Source organism: Tetrao urogallus, assembly GCF_951394365.1.
Source record: "Tetrao urogallus genome assembly, chromosome: 23".
In the NCBI taxonomy this organism is placed as follows: domain Eukaryota; kingdom Metazoa; phylum Chordata; class Aves; order Galliformes; family Phasianidae; genus Tetrao; species Tetrao urogallus.
The window spans coordinates 2,808,259-2,825,920 of record NC_136836.1 but is presented as its reverse complement, the minus strand read 5'-3'; the positions used below and the strand labels follow the sequence as shown (position 1 = coordinate 2,825,920).

The 17,662-nt window shown below is 43.6% G+C and overlaps 1 protein-coding gene across 1 annotated transcript in view; it reads left to right on the top strand.

The window, feature by feature from the left end:
- LOC306954927 (lethal(3)malignant brain tumor-like protein 4) overlaps positions 1-17,274 on the top strand; it is a gene marked incomplete at both ends in the record, with an annotated part of 32,270 nt that extends 14,996 nt beyond the window's left edge. The window contains 10 exons of the mRNA XM_079546134.1: positions 401-486; positions 3,170-3,280; positions 4,432-4,546; positions 4,651-4,750; positions 5,612-5,791; positions 7,135-7,266; positions 7,663-7,724; positions 9,470-9,636; positions 13,846-13,908; positions 17,146-17,274. Of these exons, the coding sequence (XP_079402260.1) occupies positions 401-486; positions 3,170-3,280; positions 4,432-4,546; positions 4,651-4,750; positions 5,612-5,791; positions 7,135-7,266; positions 7,663-7,724; positions 9,470-9,636; positions 13,846-13,908; positions 17,146-17,274 (1,145 nt within the window). The remainder of the gene's footprint in view (positions 1-400; positions 487-3,169; positions 3,281-4,431; positions 4,547-4,650; positions 4,751-5,611; positions 5,792-7,134; positions 7,267-7,662; positions 7,725-9,469; positions 9,637-13,845; positions 13,909-17,145) is intronic.
- Between the last annotated feature and the right edge of the window lie 388 nt (positions 17,275-17,662).

The following is a 17,662-nucleotide window of genomic DNA, read 5'->3' as shown; positions in this document are numbered from 1 at the left end:
AAGAAGTTTCTACAGACAGCCAAGCACTCACACACAGCATGGTTAATAAAACAGGAGATGAATTTAGTGATGTCACTGCACATCACAGAATCCTCTGACTAGCTGCTCTTAATTGCCAGCTTTCGCAACAGAATAACAATGGATTAAGCTGTACAGAAAAAAAAACTCTTCAGGTTTTTCAGATTGGGGTTAAAATTTTGTGCAGAAGCTTGGGAAACTTGCAGTGCTGTTGTGTGTGCTATAAGTAGTGTGTACGAATAAACAGATCACTTTCCAATGCCATGCATTTTTAAGTGCTCCATTAACATCATAGCCATATGTTGCATAGCAGCTTTTCTGTTGTTTGTAAGAGTAATTGTGGGGTTCTCTTACTGAAATGTTAATTCTCCCTGTTTTTCAGGATACAAGGATCCCAAAGCCTTCTCATGGGAGAAATATTTGGTAGAGACCAACTCTCAGGCAGCCCCAGCAAGAGCATTCAAGCTGGTTGGTGAATCTCTTTGATTTTCCTAGCTCAGGAGAGAAAGGGAAACATATTATCTTGCCTTTCTTTCTAGATGCTTTATTTTGTGACAGTTCACCATGACTGTGCCAAGAGGATGAAAGTGTGTTTTCTACTTTGAGTCTGAGATTAAAATTGTCTGTGCTGCTAAAACAAAACAAAATCTTGGTACTTCTAGGAAGGAGCCATCTGTGCCCTCTGCAGGAATAAGCATACCACCAGGTGACAGAGCATCTCTGCCAAACTCCTGGGTGGAATGAGACCATCCTGCAGGCTAAATCTGAAGATAGATCTCTCAACTGTAGGAACATGGGCATCATTTCCTTACAGTGCGTTTATCTGGGAGCTCACTGTGAGCAGAAACAAAACAAAAGATTGTAGAATAACAAATAAATTCCAAAGTTTGGGTGGTTTTTTTTTGTTTCTTTTTCCCTTAGCAGCATCTTCCATGCTGATTCATCTTGTTAAATCTTGCAGTGTGTTTAAGAAGTTTTTCTGTGCCGTTGTGACATTTCCCTTGGTTTCTTTTTATAAAGTTAGACTTGCAGGTTAATACCACCTTCCCTCCCTTATACTGTGTTGGCAAGCTCTTTGAGACTGAAGAGGATAAAGCAATCAAGGTGGCTCCAGATAAGGGAGGTAAAAATCCAGCCAAGGAAAGTTGATAATTGCTAGATTTCAGCAGGCATTCATTTGAAGATGCTGTAGGCTGCATGGTGGGTGTCATGTAAAGAGGCTGTTTTGCCTCTTCAGAGAACTGTAGGGCCACAGCATGAGTTACCTGCAGTGTAGTTGATCTCCATAACATCCCTTGGATTTAGATTTTCCACAGTTGGACAGGCTGCATCCCAGTCATGGAGCGCAGCATGTGAATCATAAAGTCACAACAGGGCTGGAAAACAGGAGCCTGCAGAATACAAGAGAGAAGGAATGAGGCAGACAGTCTTCTTCTTGACAGAGAAACAATAGAAATGGTGTTGTAGAGACAAATGTTTTGGAAAGATAATAAAACTGGTTGTGACAGTGGAAACAGTGAAATGCAACCTACTTAGAGATGCCAGCCTGAAGTCCTCAGTAATCTGTCATTCCAGCACTGCTTCCTCAGATTTTCAGAATCCAAAGAGTGTTGAGAAATGTCACCTGAAGATCACAGGGCTTTTGCAGAGTACATGGGGCCTTTTTCATGTGGATACTCCCTCTCCTGGATTCTTCTGAAATGAAGCATCTTCCAAGGGGGAATGCAGCCACCTCGTCTGACTCTTCCTGTTTTATATCCATTTCTGAAGCTGTTGCTTTGTTCCTTCAGATGCCTGGCTGAGAGAGGATGGTAGACCGACTTTCATGAAACTCAGGAGTATAAATTAGCATCCAAGTCTGTTTTTTGAAATAGAAACAGAAAAAAAAGTGAAAGCAGACACTTGATACAGCAGCCGCTAATAGAACTCTTCCAAGATTGCATCTTGTTACTTTTCTGGCTTGATTGGTCTGAAGTGCAAATACATGGCAGAGTTATTGATTTTATTATTATTATTACTATTTTTCCAGCTAGCAATTACAGGAAATCAGTATATAAAAATATGAGTTGAGAGGCAGAACTGGTGTTTCTCACTAAATTAGTTTTTAACAGTTTTCAAGAGCTAATATACGTAGTGTGGAGGCACTGGTCATTAGCACATGCAGCAGATCTTGTGTCTGGGTTTCTGCCTTGTCTGTCCAAAGACACAACAGGAGACAACCGTTGTCAGCATCACTATTTTAACTTACTGTCTTGGTCTGTCAGTTTATAAACATTCAAAAGCCATTGCAAAAAGGTAGCAGCCCTTCAGCAAGGCTCAATTAGCCTCACTGATCTCCTGGGCAGCATTTTGTTCTAGCACTCCAGCTCCTTCCTCAAGAAACTCAGACGGTGTTGGCTGTCTCAGTAAGAATCTCTTAAAACTAGAAGCAGTGTAGGCTGTCTGCCTTCTGCTCTACCAGCTGGCTGAAAGACTTGCATCCAGTTCAAAAGACCAAAGAGAAACTTGAGGTTTGGAGTGGGAAGAAAGAAGGATGCCCCAAAACACCAGGTTACAGGTAGGACAGAGCCACAGGGTCAGAGGAGTAAATTGGCATTGCACTGAAATGAAACCAGGTGTGTTTCCCAGCACACGCATCAAACAAAGGTAATTAATATCCAGAGGCTGAGGCAGTGGTGGCTGCATGTGATGCTGGGAAGGATGTCACGTTGTGTGGCAGAGGGAGATGTCCCACAGCAGTGTGCTTCAGGTGTCTGACAGCAGCAAGCTGGCTGGTGTCCTTGTGTGGTGAGGGGTAATCTCTGCTGTGTTGAGCAGTTTTCCTGCCAGGCTGTTCAGTCTGTTTGTCAGTGGAGTTTGTGCTCGTATTTGGGCTTTTTGGTTCTGTCAGAGAGGAGCTCTCACTCTGAGATGCTGCTCTGCTCTGGGAAGCTCAGGCTTCTCTTCAAGTGCTTTTGGGCTGCTGACAAATGGACAGCTTATTAGAAAACTCTGCTTTTAACCTCTGAAATAGTCTGCCAGAGGAGATGGGGGCAAAACTGCAAAAGCACTTGAATGGTAGATAAAAAACTAAGTGCATTTTATCCAGAGAAGATGTCTAGTTGCAACTGCCTTCACTTCTTAGTGTTCTGTTTACAACCTTATCTTACAGCGTCCTGCTCACGGATTTCAAGTTAATATGAAGTTGGAGGCTGTAGACAAAAGAAATCCCATCTTGATAAGAGTGGCAACCATAACTGACAGAGATGACCATCGGATTAAGGTATGACCTTGCTTTGAAGGGCAGAGCCCTGGTGCTAAGGAATGCAGTGATAGGCAGTACAGAAAAAAATACCCATCTGATGTGAGGAGCAGCAAACAAATGCTTTGCAGGCCATGTAGCCGACAGGAGTGCCCAGCTGGAAATGATTTCTGTTGTTTTGTCCCATTGAAATCTAACAGAATTGCCTGGCATTGTTAGTTATTGTTTTACTGTAACTGTTTTGAAATAAGATTTGACAGAACGGTTTTCCATCTGCGAGCTGCACAAATGAAGGTAGCAGAAATGTTCTGCTGGTGGGAAGCTACCTGAATTTATTTATTTTTTTCCTAAGGGAAATCCAAAAGCAAGTTAAATCCTGACCCATTTAGGAGGTGGCTTTATGCACCAGAATGTTTGTTGCATAGGTGCAATGTAACTGCTTGTTTTCACATTAATATGCTGCCAGGAGAGTCTCTTGTGCTTTTGTTTATGAGAAATTAAATATCAGTTGGCTGAGGTGTAAGCTGCGCTGATGGGGGCTTCTTGGCTACAGGAGTCCTTCCTAAAGGATGCTTCCATGGGCAGGAGGGGCATTTGCTTTCCCTTGCTTGTTTGATTCTCAATCTCATCACTGTGGTTGTAAGCAGAAGTCGACTTTTGCCAGAGTCTAGAGGCAAGATGTTCAGTTCATACCTCTGTATGAAACTTTGCCTTATTAACAGCCTTTAAATAGCAGTGGTCCTTAGTCTCTGTTTGCCTAACCTGGATCCAAACCAGCTATTACTCATGCCTTCATCCAGCAGAAAATTCTCGTTTCTTCACTGCAAAACGTGCCAAGTTGGTGATGTTTTGGGATTTGTAGCAAATAAGATAATTAAAACACCAGTTATGTTTGCATAGATTTAGACTTGAAAGGAGAGCCCCAGGGCACCCCATGGTCTGTGCTTTCTTGCAGACCCTGTGATTTGACTGTGTCACCAGAACGTGGTGCTTCTGTAAAAGGTAGACAGAGGGGACAGGAAAACAAATTGAACACAAAGGATGGTTGTGCTTGACTGAAAGATTGAGTGAATCAGCTCCAAGCTGAGCAAGGTGAAACAAAAGGGGAAGTTAAAATAACGGCTGAGTCATATCCTTAAGTGTATCTCTCACTGAGACTGTGCTTCTTTTAGATACATTTTGATGGCTGGGACTGTAACTATGATTTCTGGGTCGATGCAGACAGCCCTGATGTTCATCCAGTAGGCTGGTGTGCGAAAACTGGACACGCTTTGCAAGTCCCTCTAGGTAATACAGATGATACCATGAATAATTTTCCCCAAATGCAGCCTTCTCTTCAGAGGTAGGAAGCTTTCTTACAAATCTCTTGACCTTTGTGTTTTATTCTTCAGGTGCTGTTGATCCTGTGGGAACAGTGGGACAAACGTGTCCCACTCCAGGCTGTCATGGCATTGGTCATGTCAGGGGGCCACGATATGGAACGCATTATACGTATGTATCTGAGATCTTAGGAGGGTTCTGTCTGGGAGCATCTGAGTGTTGCCTGCAATAATAATGCAGCAACAAGCACCTGCACTGCACTGAAATTATCACAGGGTGTTCTGGAGACAGCTATTAGTGTAATTGCAGCTCCCTCTTGTGTCTAAATGAGCTGTTCCACCATAAATTTAGTTTATAGCAGCATGTTTGTTCCAACTGCAATACAACATAGTGTAGATTAATTCGCTCCAGATTCTACATTCCAGCATCACTGAAGGAATTACTTATGTAAAATAATGTGCCCAAGAATATTGCAAGGCAATAGCTAAAGAGGAAGAGAGTGCTGGTATATTACTAGAGCATAAGAGTGAGGGGGGAGCTCATGTTTTGTAGTTTCTAACACCACATTGGAGTCAGAGGGTTTTCTTCCTGGCTTTTGGATGACAGGTTTACCTCTGGTTTCTTATGTGTTCTCGGAAAAGGAAAGTTTTTCTTGATTAAACGGCTTTACAGAGCAAGAAAACAATCTCAGATGGGAGGTCTGGGGATCCAGTGGTACTTACTGTGATGAAGAGCTTCGAACAGTGACTGTTTCATGAAATGTTGTTCAGACAAGCAGGTAACACGGGAAGATTCCTGTTATTCTCTGGGATGATTCTTCAAACACATAAATTCAGTTTCCAGATCTGCCATTTGGTCCTCTGCTTTCCCATACCTAAAACTGGGTAATAATGTCTCCATCTGGATGAGTTTTAGGCCTCCCTTTTCCTGGGTTTGTTAATGGTTGTATCTGCCTGAGGCTGCTAAGGCTGTGACTTAGGAACACAGGAACATGCATCACAACCTCTCTCTCTTTTTTTTTTCTTAACACAGGTTGGTTGGCTGCCCATATTCTGATGTGAACCTCAACAAAGAAAACGTGTTACAGGACCGCCTTGGTGGGGAGAGGCCTTCCCCCAGCAGCAGCCTGCAGAAAGCCAAGAGGCTGGAGACCCCAGCCCAAGTTCTGCTCAGAGCAGCAGAGTCTTCTCAGGAGGAGTCTCCACAATTCAGGTGAGCTGAGCCCATTTCCTGGGCACACATTGCAGAGCAATGCCATTTTACAAGGCTGAAAAACACAGGAATTGGCAGAGAATCAGTTGTGCATTCAGTTCATCTTTCTGTAATATTGGCCCATGCTCCAGACACTCTTAACACAGAGCAGTGTGCTTTTATACCCTCATGTGCCTTAATAGGTTTTTTTGATTCCTTAATCCTGCTGCTCTGGTCACGTTCCAACAAAGGAAATTGCATTCTGTCTCCATAATTATTTTTTTTTCTTGCTGTTTCAATTTAAAATATATTCTTTTTCTTCATTTCCTGTCCTAAAACTGTCAGGCAAGATTATTTTGTACTATTAAATCCTAACTGCAATCCACCTCAGCGCCGGTCATGTTACAGTGGTAGGTGTAATGACTCCATATGTATCACTTGGCCAATAAATTGAGCCCCTTCAGGTATTTTATTTTCTTACAATAATTTTGGAATTGAGTATCATTGAGACGAACCATGTTTTGGCTTCTGGACTGCAGGAAGCAGTTAGTCTGTCATGGGACAAATCTGGACATAAAGGCTTTCATTATTGTCATTCCTAGGCTGTAGGAATTGAGCTTCACCAGGGCAATCTCCAGTGCTACTTTTGGCCTTTTTTTGTGTATTAAGGCTTGTATGCATGTTAGGGTTTCTTTGCTTTGCTTAAATGTATAACATTTTCTGTATATATTTGGTATATTTGTTCAGACAGAAGGAACACTTCTCAGTCCCAAGGTGCACATGGCCAAATTTTGCTTCCTGTCATCCCAGCGCCATGCAGAAAAGTAACCTTTTGTTACTCTTGACAGCAAAATCGATTGCATTTCAATGGCACCACTGCCATAAAGTTCCCTCAAGAGTTTTCAGATTCTCCCAGAACCAATATCATTCTAAAATTGTATTACTTTTACATTCTTCTGAGCAGTTCGTTTGCTGATAGTGGGAGGTTTGAATTCGTTATGCAGGTATTACAGCTTCCTGCTGTTCATCCTCCTTTGGGCGACTGTAGCAACAAACTCAGTCATGTAAGTTGTCTTCAACGTTATCCAGGGTTCATAAATCCTAAATCGGTTTCATTGGGCTTCCTGTAGCTGCTGGGATTGCAGCCTTTGTCCACAGGGTCTGATTTATTTCGTATCATGTCTCTCAATCTCTGCTAAAGAGAAAAAAAAGCACTGTGGGCTGCAGCAGTAAGGATGGTAGGGGAGAGGAGAGCTTTCACCACTAGGTGGTACTTGTTACTCTCATTTGCCAGTTTTGCTCTCTTCTGGGAAAAGGAAACTGAGAATGTCAGCTTAGCTCCTATCATTTGTCTGTCTCTCCAGGAAATCTGCACAAGAGAGTGAAAAGTCATGTCAAAGCAGCATTCAGAGTCCATCAGAGCAGTCTGAAAGCTGTGAAGCAAAAGACAGGGTAGAAGAGAAACCCTCTGGAAACATCAAAGCCAAACCCAAAAAGTAAATAAGATTTTTGTGATGTGTTTTTGTGGATACGAAGTTGTGTTTCTTGATGCTGCTGCGATATCTGAGATACAGGTGTTGATCAGGAGCTTAGAACAACTCAGTTTGATTGGAGATGCACAGCATAGGCTTTTAGAATTACTTGTTAATCTTTCCTCACACTAATTTGGGGGCTTTCTTTCCCACAGCGAACTCCATTCTGAGTTGTAGGTATGAGTTTAATATCACAGTTCTTAGTTTAGAGGAGGAGAAGCCAGGGACAAAGAAATTCTCTTGCTGATGGTAAGAGGGAGAATGTTCTGGTTCCTCAATACCCCGTTAGTCGATCTGCATAGAGGAGCAGTTGCACCAGTTTGTGTCATCATTTGAGATGCTTTGTGATTGATGTTTCAGGCTTGGATGCTCACATGCCTACATAAAGTTGCAGCTGGTGAAACAGGAAAACGACGGGAAAGGTTGGTTGGTTTTTACTTATTTGTGTGTGTGCAGAATACCAGATGATGATCCCTATGAGGATCATTTAAAACTTCACAGGTTTTTTTTGTTCTTGATACCACAATCAAGAGAATGCATGCTTGGAGATGATGATGGTGGTTGTCCTTCTTCCTTTGAAATGAGGAAGAAGGGTAAAATTGCCTAGAAGTGTAAGGTTTAATACCTGGTGAAGTTTTGTGTTTATTAATTGAGAAGACAAGCTCTCACCATCTCCTGTAGCATTGCTTGTTCTCCTGAAGTGGCAAAGGGAGGCTGTTACCCATTCCACAGCCATTCTGCAGACACAACCCAAACCTATCGGGTGGTTGCTGAGTTCCATCAACTTCTTTCTGCAGGTATCCAGAAGAACAGTTAGAATCATTTGGGGTGACTTTTGGAAGGTTCTCTTCAGGATGAAAAAGAAAATAAAAATTCAGATGGAAAAATAATGTCTTTTTATTCTGGTACTTGACAGGTTAAGTTTGAAGAGAAGCTTTCTGATATCACTTTAGCAAACCATATGCTTAACTTTCAGATTTACTATAAAAAGCCATTTCAGAGAACCAAGCTGACCAGGCTTTTAGGAGGATTTAACATGGTAATAGACTCCAATCAAAAATAGCTAAGCAGGCACAAACTGGGACAGGTGCCTGGCTTTATTTTAATACATTTTCACCTAGTGCTGACTTCTGCAGTTGGAGGAGTCTGCCAGCTCTGAGCTGCAGTTGCAGTTGGCAGGGAAAGCTGTCTGCTTTCCTGTCGCATTCACCTTAAGCAGAGTGATGGAAATCAGTGGAGAGGAATTCTGCAGTAATCCACTGACCTGTAATTTCGTGATTGCACACAGCTTCCATCCCATTTGAAGAGCAGTTCTTACTTAGCTTTATATGTGTGTTTTTAACCCCTGTCTCTGGTCTCATTATTAGCGATAGAGACCCATGTTTGATGGCATCCTACATTGCTTAGGGAGGTGAAGATGAAGGTAACATGACACAGCAGGAGACAGAAGAGTAACAACTGTGCCAGGCCAGCCTCTGCCTCTAATGTGACCAAGCATAATGCTGGTTGTGAACCAGAGAAGTGTGTTCCGTGTTATTTCCATCCTCTGCTTCACTTCCTGTTGTATAACTGGGCAAATCCCTGTAGGACCATGACTCTGCACTACTCAAATGATCTCATCAGGGAGGGGTGATTCTTCTCTCTCTCTTTTTTTTTTCCCCCTCTTTGATTTCCAAAGCTTCCATCACCGGATGCACAAGGGAACTGATGTCTGGAGGTAACATGCAGCACTCCTGGCCTGGGAGTCTCCTGGGGAGGCAATGAGCCCAGGCCATCAGCTGCACACATCTCACTCCTCACAGGCTGCCAGCAGCTGGGCCAGTGCCATTAGTTTCCAGCCGAAGATGCTGTTACCAGAACTCCTCCACCTTGTCAATAAAACGCTGCAAGCATCTTCTGTGTTAGCAGCGTGACATCATTTTCCTGGGAAGAAGCTAACGATATTATATCCAGCCTGGCAATCTTATCTTTTTTTTGTTGTTTGTTTGTTTCTCTTTCTCAGGAGGGTGGGGGAGCATGCCCTGAGAACACACTGTGCCTTGCAGTAGCAGTGCCTGGCTGTCTGTGTGCCCTGCCTTGCTTTTCCCTCCAAACTCTGACCTTTCCTTCTTCTCCATAATTGCTCCTTCTTGAAAGCTTGCTCTGACTTGTCTCTTTTTCTTTACAGACCTCGATTTCAACCTCCAGCAGGCCCTCCACCAGTCCATCTTCATGCCTGCCCTGGACTCTAACCCCAGCCACCGCCTCCATCTCTGCTGGGAGCAGCACTGCAGGCTCTTGCCGGAGGTCTCGGGCCTCACAGCCAAACATGTGTCTAAATGGACTGTGGAAGAGGTGAGTTTCCTGCTTCCTCTCTGCTCCTGGGGGGATCCCAGGGCCCCCCTTTTCTGCAGTGCTAATTGGAAAACACCTTTTTTTCCTCCTAGGTAATGCTTTTTTGTTTGCTTTGCATATGCCATAGCTGACTCAGCTAAAAGTTATACCCAAGTCCCTTTATGAAGGAAGGGGAAGGAGCTCTGTTAACCCTTTGATGTCCATGCCTTACTTCTGTGAATGCAGTTCTCTTTGTTTATTTTCCCCTTTATGTTTCAGTCCTCAGCCCCTGAAGCACCATTCTTACATCAGACTTTGTTTCTTTCTGATCCTCCCTCCCCTTTTCCTGTGACTTTGCTGCTGATTCACTTTTATATGGCAGATAATCCCAAACTGCACTGTGCATGCCTGCTCCTCCCGCATCTCCCTGCCTGTTTCCCTGGAACAAACTGCCCACAGCATGACCTGATTTCTGGCAGAGGCAGCTGTGTGGCTGGGGATGTCTGCAGTCCCAGCTCTCGAGATGTCTCCTGTAATTAGGTGGCATGTGAAAAAGCTGCTGTCTTTTGTGTGCTGAGTAGTTGTGTTTTTTTTTTAACTTGGTGCCTTGGGCGTAAATAATATTTGCATCTCCACTTGGGAAGTGATGACAATTTGGATCCTGGCACTTCATCACAGGCCATTTAATTCAAGAGAAGTGTGCTGTAATGTTGTGCTGACAAGATAGGAGATAATCTGCAAAGCAGGAGAAAGGTGCTGTTCTTCATGATGCATAGAGGATCTTCAGAGACATTCAGAAAGTGCATCTTCCCTGAGTGCCTCTTTGTCAGAGAAGCCAGTCCTGACTTTGCTCTTGATGCTGGAGGACCACTTGGAAGGTGGTGGGACTGATCACAGGGACAGGAACCACAGCAAAAGGGAAGGGGATAGAATAATTAGTAGGGCTGTTTTTAAAAATGGTCCTTTTAATATTTCTTTCTTCCTTTCGTGTTTTAATGAAAATGAGCTTAAATTAAATTGCTTAGCAAGGAGAAAAAAAAAAATCGGAGAGATTTTCTATTTGTATCCTTCTTTAGAAAAAGCTCCCATTGTTGTGTTGTTTTTTTCTTTCTCCAAAAGGTCTTTTAATAAATCAATAAAGACAGAGCAGCAAATCCTCTGGCATGGAAACAATCAGAATCTCTTTCTTTTGGACAAAATATGGAGGCTGGTTCATGGAGGAGCAGAGTCAGGATACAAGCCAATAAAATTTGTCCTTTACAGTTGACCTTTAAAGCAACTGCTGGGTAAATTTAGCTGGGATATTAGTTTGATAACAGATTAATATAAGTAGCAAGCACACTGCACTCTGGATGTGGTGATTCAAAACCCAGAATACTGCCTGAAACAAGCGATGGAGTGTTGGCTGCCAGTGGGATTGTGAATGCAGTGTTACAAAGATCAGCTGCAGCACCACAGTGGACTGGCTGAAGTCATGATGGATTCTGCCCTGCATTTCAGTGAAGTGGATTCGTTTCAGCAAATGGTGCTCTTCATAGGTTCCCATAGGAATCAATTTGGCTTCTGTCTGAGCACTTGGAGGATCACTTTGTGCAGGGCAGTGTAGCCACAAGCTCTGGAAGATGAATGCAGTAGGACTTCCTGTGTTCTAGTGAGTCCAAAGTAGATCAGATCTGTCGGTATCTGGGCTCCTAACATCTTCCTACAGGGCAAACATTTGCCTATGGGTTGTACTTTGAACTCTGTTGCACAAAGGAGCCCATTCTGTTGATATGAAACAAGAGCAATGGGAGTGTTGTACTCTCCTTCAGTTTCAGACTGAATAACTGCTTTTATAGAACCCGCATTAAGGAAGAAGTCTTGCTTTAATTCTTTGTTGGGTTGGGAGCAGCTTAAGGGTGAAAGCAGCAGCAATATTTGGAAGCCCTCAAGCTAAGAAACTCTTGGTAACACTGAGCAGCCAACAGGAGTAGTTACTGTCATGCAGCTTTGTTAGTTATTGAAAGCTTCCTGTCTTTTTTCAGAGCACAGCAAGTGAAGCATCTTGGAAGAACTTTAATATGTGCCAGAGCTGAATTGTTGATTAGCTAATCCTGAGTCAGAGGGTATTACTTTGTGCTTGTGCTAATGGCTTGTGGGTTACTGCCTAGCATCAGGGCTGCTATAGCTTGATACCAAATGGGTGCTGGTGTGACTGCCTTCCAGCTTTTCCAGAGGGATACCCCAATACTGTGCCAATGTCAATGTATCTCATGAATCTAGGATTATCCTAGCACCTCTTTTGCATGGAGCTGTTAAAGGTGCTCTCAGAATTACACAGAGCAGTTTCTCTTCCCTCACCTAATGTGCAGTAAGGCACTGCCAGCAGAGGCATTTGTGAGATTGTCAGTGGAGACTTTTACTAGCAGAAACAAAAGGGAACTGTTGACCTCCTGGAAGGAAAGGCCCTGATCTGCCCCATCTCCCACCATCCCCATATCTCACCTTTCCCTGGGGGAAGTGCTTCCCTGCCATCAGTGTTAAGCTGCTTAAAGGTCCAGACAAGTTTGTTCCAACTCCTCACGCTGCTTTGTTTTGGTTCACACCCTGGGATCCATCTCTCCTGCATGCCTGTCTTGCATCCTCCTCCTTCTTTTGTTATCTCAGTTTCTGGCAAGCCCCAGGACTCTGTTTGTTTAAAAGACCATTGCTGTGGAGCAGGGTGCTGGCTGTGTACGCACAGGTGACTTCAGGGGCAGATCAAAGGCCATCACAGCATCCATGACAGTGGCCAACAGCAGATGTCCAAGGAAGGAGAGAAGAGCAAGGCAAGCTCAGAGCTTTCCCCTGAGACCTCTGCCAGCCTGTGAGTGCCACAGGCCCTGAGGGACATTCACTGCCTTGCTGCCACTTAACGTTCTGGAAGATAGCAGCCCTGCAGAAGTATTTCAATTGTTTTTTTTTATTATTATTATAAGGAGATACAGGGAAAGTATTATTTTGTTATTTGTTTACAGTAGGAGAATGCACTTTTGGAGTCAGTGCATGATGGAGCTGTGGATTTTAGGGGTTCTCTTTAAGATGGAGCTTTCCCTCCTGGCACGATGTAAAGGTGAAACACGAGATGAGAGAAGGGTTCTGCTCTCAGACTGTGTAACAGAAGCAACAGGAGTCAGGAGTCAGTGATGCTCACCAAAAAGCAGCTCTGCCAGGGCAGAGCACAGCTGGGGGCAAGCTGAGAGCTTGCTGCTGTGCTCGGAAGGACCCAGGTCAGCAATGGGATCAGCTGGAGACACAGTGATGTGATTTAGGGGGGAGCTTGACGATTGTGATTTAAAGGGAAGCTCATCTTTGACAGCGACCCCCCTTGCCTCCAAACTGTTTGTCTGTTTGTGTTCATGGAAGAAATGTCACATCTGTAATAACTCAAGTGAATATGCTTCATGAAACAGAGCTGTTCCTGCAAGGGAGCATCCAATTAGCATGAAACGTTTGATCTGATTATGCCTCAATATACAAATCTTCTGTGAACCAGTGAAGCTGCAGATGGAGAAGACAATATGTATTAAGTCATCCTCCACTGCATTCGGGATTGTTGCTTGCACTATGTAGTGTTATATAATATAATCCAAGGCTTGCTTGCATGTCTCAGAGGAGATTATTCCAAATGTAACAGATTTCCTGCTTAGAAAGGTTTTCCCTAATATGAAATGTAAAATTAACTCCTTTAATCGTGTTGGTTCTGTGGATCCTCTGCATCCACCATGCATTAAATAAAACCACAACTTCTTTCACTCCTTGCTTTTCTGCCTTCTGTGTGTTAATAAACCAGGAGTGCTCATTTGGTTGATTTATATCATCTCTGAAAAGGATGTCACGATGGGAAATCATCTAAATCCTTCTTTTTAGTTTTATTTTCTGACAAAACTGCAGAGGAAGGAAACTTGTGGAGGGATTTAAAATAGTATATGGCTGTATGCAGTTCTTAATGAGTGATGGTTTTAAGCAGTGGAGAAACTGAACTCTTAGAGAAGTGGTCAAACAGCAATATGCAAAGTACTGTTTGTGACCAGAATAAGCTTTACAGGCACATTGTAGCAACACCCCAGTGTTATTTCTTGTATATAACCTTCATTAACAGGAGAGTTATGAGTATTAAAGTTATCAAAATTCTTGCATACAGAAATAAGATGCTTGGTACTTGATCATCATTCTGATCATCCTTGTTTTTCTTTGTACATCTGATTGTAGGTGGTAAACTTTATCCAGCGTTTACCTGGTTGCAAAGAACAAGCAGCTGTGTTCAGGGAAGAGGTAAGTCACATCTGCCCCAATCCTGTGCTGTGAGCTGGCTGGTTTTGTACCCTGCTGCTCTGCAGTTGCAGTGCTGGCTGCACAGACATGCTCAGCCCTGTCATTAGCCTGTAGCATTTAGGAGACAGCTTCAGCACTGAGCTGAATCCCAGTGTGGTTAATTGCATTCTGCTGCTTTAAATTTCCCCTCCCATTCCAATCACTAAGCTTATGCTTAACATCCTGTCTTGGACTATTGTCTGGTGCTTTTGGCATCACTATAAAGATGTCCTGTTGGAATGGCGCAGCACAGATCTCATCTGCTCCCTCTAACAAGAACATATGCCTGCTTCTCTTGGGCAGGCTGGCAGTCAGAGGGCTTCTCAGGAATCCCTGGCTTCTCCTGTGGACCACAGCGGGAGCAGGAGGGGCACCTAGCCTTGAACAAGCAATTGCTGGGGAGTCAGAGCGTCTCCTGCCTGCAGCACATCCTGTCACTGCCCTGTGCTGGGCTCTGTTCCCTGTCTATGGTGCATTCCCCATGGCTTCTCAGAAATCCCAGCAGTGCAGGATGTGGCTGCCCTGTTCCTTTTCACTGATCCTATGACGCTTTGGCTTCCAGTTCTGTTGCAGGGATGGTTTGGAGGTTCTTTGTAAGCCCGTGATTAATTTGCACGGACGTGCCTCCCCTTCTGCTGCTCTGATTGTAAGAGCTTGAGGGAAGGGGCTGGACCTTCCCTGCATTCTGCAGGGCACTTAGTGCACCCTGTGTGCTGAGGAGAAGCGCTGCTCAGTGGAGTGGCTGCAAAGGACAGGTTTGTAATAGATGACTGCTCCCCGGAGCTGGCTTTCTTTCAGGATGAATCAGGCTGGAGTGCATTTTATGGGATTTACGTCCCTGTATTTTGCTTTCCCTTATTTTAAAACATACACACCAAATAAAAAGCAAAATAAATTGATGTTTGTTCACAGTGTAGCAATGTAGTGGAATACCACTTAATTGAATACAGTGGGAATGATGAAATTTCTCCCAGTAAAGCAGTCCTTCAGCATAGCTGGGTGTAAAAGATACTTCCTAATTTCTAGCAAAGATGAGTTCAGAGGTGAGGGCTTGCTGAGGTGTAAGTCTACTATGGATCCAACCATTTACCATTTGTTTTGTTTCTTCTAGTAATAATTGAAATGGATCCTGAACACGGTGGCTGTTTTCTAGTTCAGAGAGCAGCACAGCCATGTTCTATTTTAATATCTTCTGCAGTCTCAAAGCGTGGTTCTCTGTGCCAAACAAGAGAGGCTTGGATTGTTTTTCAGGTTTGTGCTGGAACTAAACTGTCAGTGTAAATTTAAAACCCTTTTAGCAGTTTGGCTCTGGCCAAAATTCAGGTGTGAGCGACAGCACTGCTGGGCTTCACCAGGGTTGTCCATTACTGTAATCAGGCCTTTGAGTGCTCTTCGTTCAGGAGAAATAAATCCCTTGCAGACTCCTGTTGGCAGGAGGGAGGAGGATGAGTTCCTGCTTACGTTACAAATGAAGAGAACAAATTGTGCACAGAATTTGAAAAACCATCCAAATAAGATAGAACAAAAACCACAGGCAGTGATACTGCACTCATTTCTAGGACCAGCTCAGGGAAGGTCTGTTTAAAACAAACATCGTTGAGGCGATGCAAGGAAAGTGAAACGTAATGATAATATTGGACTCAAAAGCACTTTAAAGCGTTAGATTGTTTTTCAGCAGTGTGCTCCAGTTTTCTCCTTCTCTTGACTCTTTATTCAGTTTAAGCAGCAGTCCATTTATTTCAAGCTGTTCTTACCACGGGCCTTGCAGCAGTGTTGACTCTAGGCAGCTTGCAGGTAGGATTCAGTGAAATGTGGCTGGCTGTGCTGGAAGCCTTGCTGTCATTTCCAGTGTGCAGACTGGGAAGTAAAAGAACTTTACTTGCTCAGCAGCCTCCGTAGGGTTACAGAGGGGAATTCCTGTCTCCCAGCTCTTTGCCTCATTGCTATGTTTGTCCAACATACATGTTTTTATAAAGCGTGTCCTTTTCTACCAGTTGTTGACATTGAGAAGAATTCCAGTTAGGAAAAGTGCAGGGACAGAAGGATTGTTGCTCTGGTTAGGCCCAGTGTCTGGCATTGTCCACTGTGCTGGTGAGCATCAAGTGAGAGGAGGAGATGCTGTCAGTCTCTGTAAATGCACTTTAATGGAATAACTTAGACATGTACTGTTTGTCTGTGTCCATTAATCTTTGGCTTCTTCTCTGCAGCATTTGGGGTTTATATTAATTATATCCGTTGTCTCTGTGGATGCTTTTGTGAACCAAAATACATTTTTAACCTCTTCTTCAAATCATTCTTTGTTACTCTCTGCTACCAAGAGCTCCACTTATTTTCACAAGCTAATACAGTTTTAGATTGCTTGCTTTGAATCTGATTGGATGTCTCCTTGCTGATGGATTAGAAGAGTATGTGTGTAAATCCAGACAGATTTCATGGCTTTATTGTGCCCTGTTTTATATAACACACCATCTCCTTTACCTTGTTCTGAACAAGCCCATTTAGTGCCATTGAGAGCTATTTCATAATAGCCTCTGCTCCTCCTTTAAGTGAGACTCTGTGGGCACAGTGCTGGTTCTGAGAGCAGCCAGATGCTCACATCTGTCCAGTTCTTCTCATCTTGCAAAGTTTCTAGCATAGCTGACCAAAGAAGCAGCAAAGCTTCACACTTCACCTTGAGCTGCTTAACAGGAGTCTGAGAAGCTGTGCAATGACATTATGTAATGAGCGTGCTAGGAAATGGTGATGTGGTGCTTCTAATTGCTGTAGATGAGTGTAATGTATTAATTCTTGGATAGCTGCCTCCTGAAGGCTTGCATTTCCTGATCTAATCTTTTGCCACACATTGGGACTAGGCTGCGGGATTTTTGACAGTTGTTGGCTTTTTAGGGTAAGTATCCTTATAGTGAATAGAAAGTCAAGTGGACGAGCCTCATCCTCATTACTTCCCAGTGAGTTTTGTCCACATTCTGACTTTCCAGGCTTCAGGGGAAGGCCTGAGACCCCTGGGAAGGGCAGCATGCTTGGGAATCGCAGGCTGGTGTGGGTGCCAAAACTAGAGGGAAGAATAAGGTTTCCATCCTCAGGGCTGTGTCTGTATTTTCATTCCTCAGTGCATTGTTTAACTGAAAACCAGGAGTAAGAATCCTGCTTATTTCTCGATTGTAATTTTGATCTTCTGTTGTGTTTTTACACCTCTAGCAGATAGATGGGGAGGCCTTCCTGCTCCTGAACCAGAATGACTTGGTTAAAATACTCAATATCAAGCTGGGTCCTGCCCTGAAGGTCTACAATGCCATTCTCATGCTCAAGTCTGCAGAAGAAGAGTGAGAAGAGCCCTTCCCTCGAGCCCAGGAGGAACTGACAGGGAGCAGATCTTCACTGAGAGCATTACAGCGTGCCCATAGGCAGGCTGCGACTCAGATATATTTTAAGTAGAACTTATTAAAAAATATTTTTAGGACATAAAAATCCTGCCACAGTCTGGAATATGGGGCAGCTTCACTTCCAAGAAGAGGTTATTATATTTTGTAATTGAATTTGGTTTTGATATATCAATCTCTTTTTGAGATCTAGAAGAAACCTCCGGTTATAAGGGGAATCCAGGGTAACAGTGGTGGAGCTGCAATAGCAAGAGGACAGATATGAATACAGAGTCTGCTGTGTCCCATGAGAGTGCCTGAAAGAGACTGAGTTATTAGCAGCATGTTTAACAGAT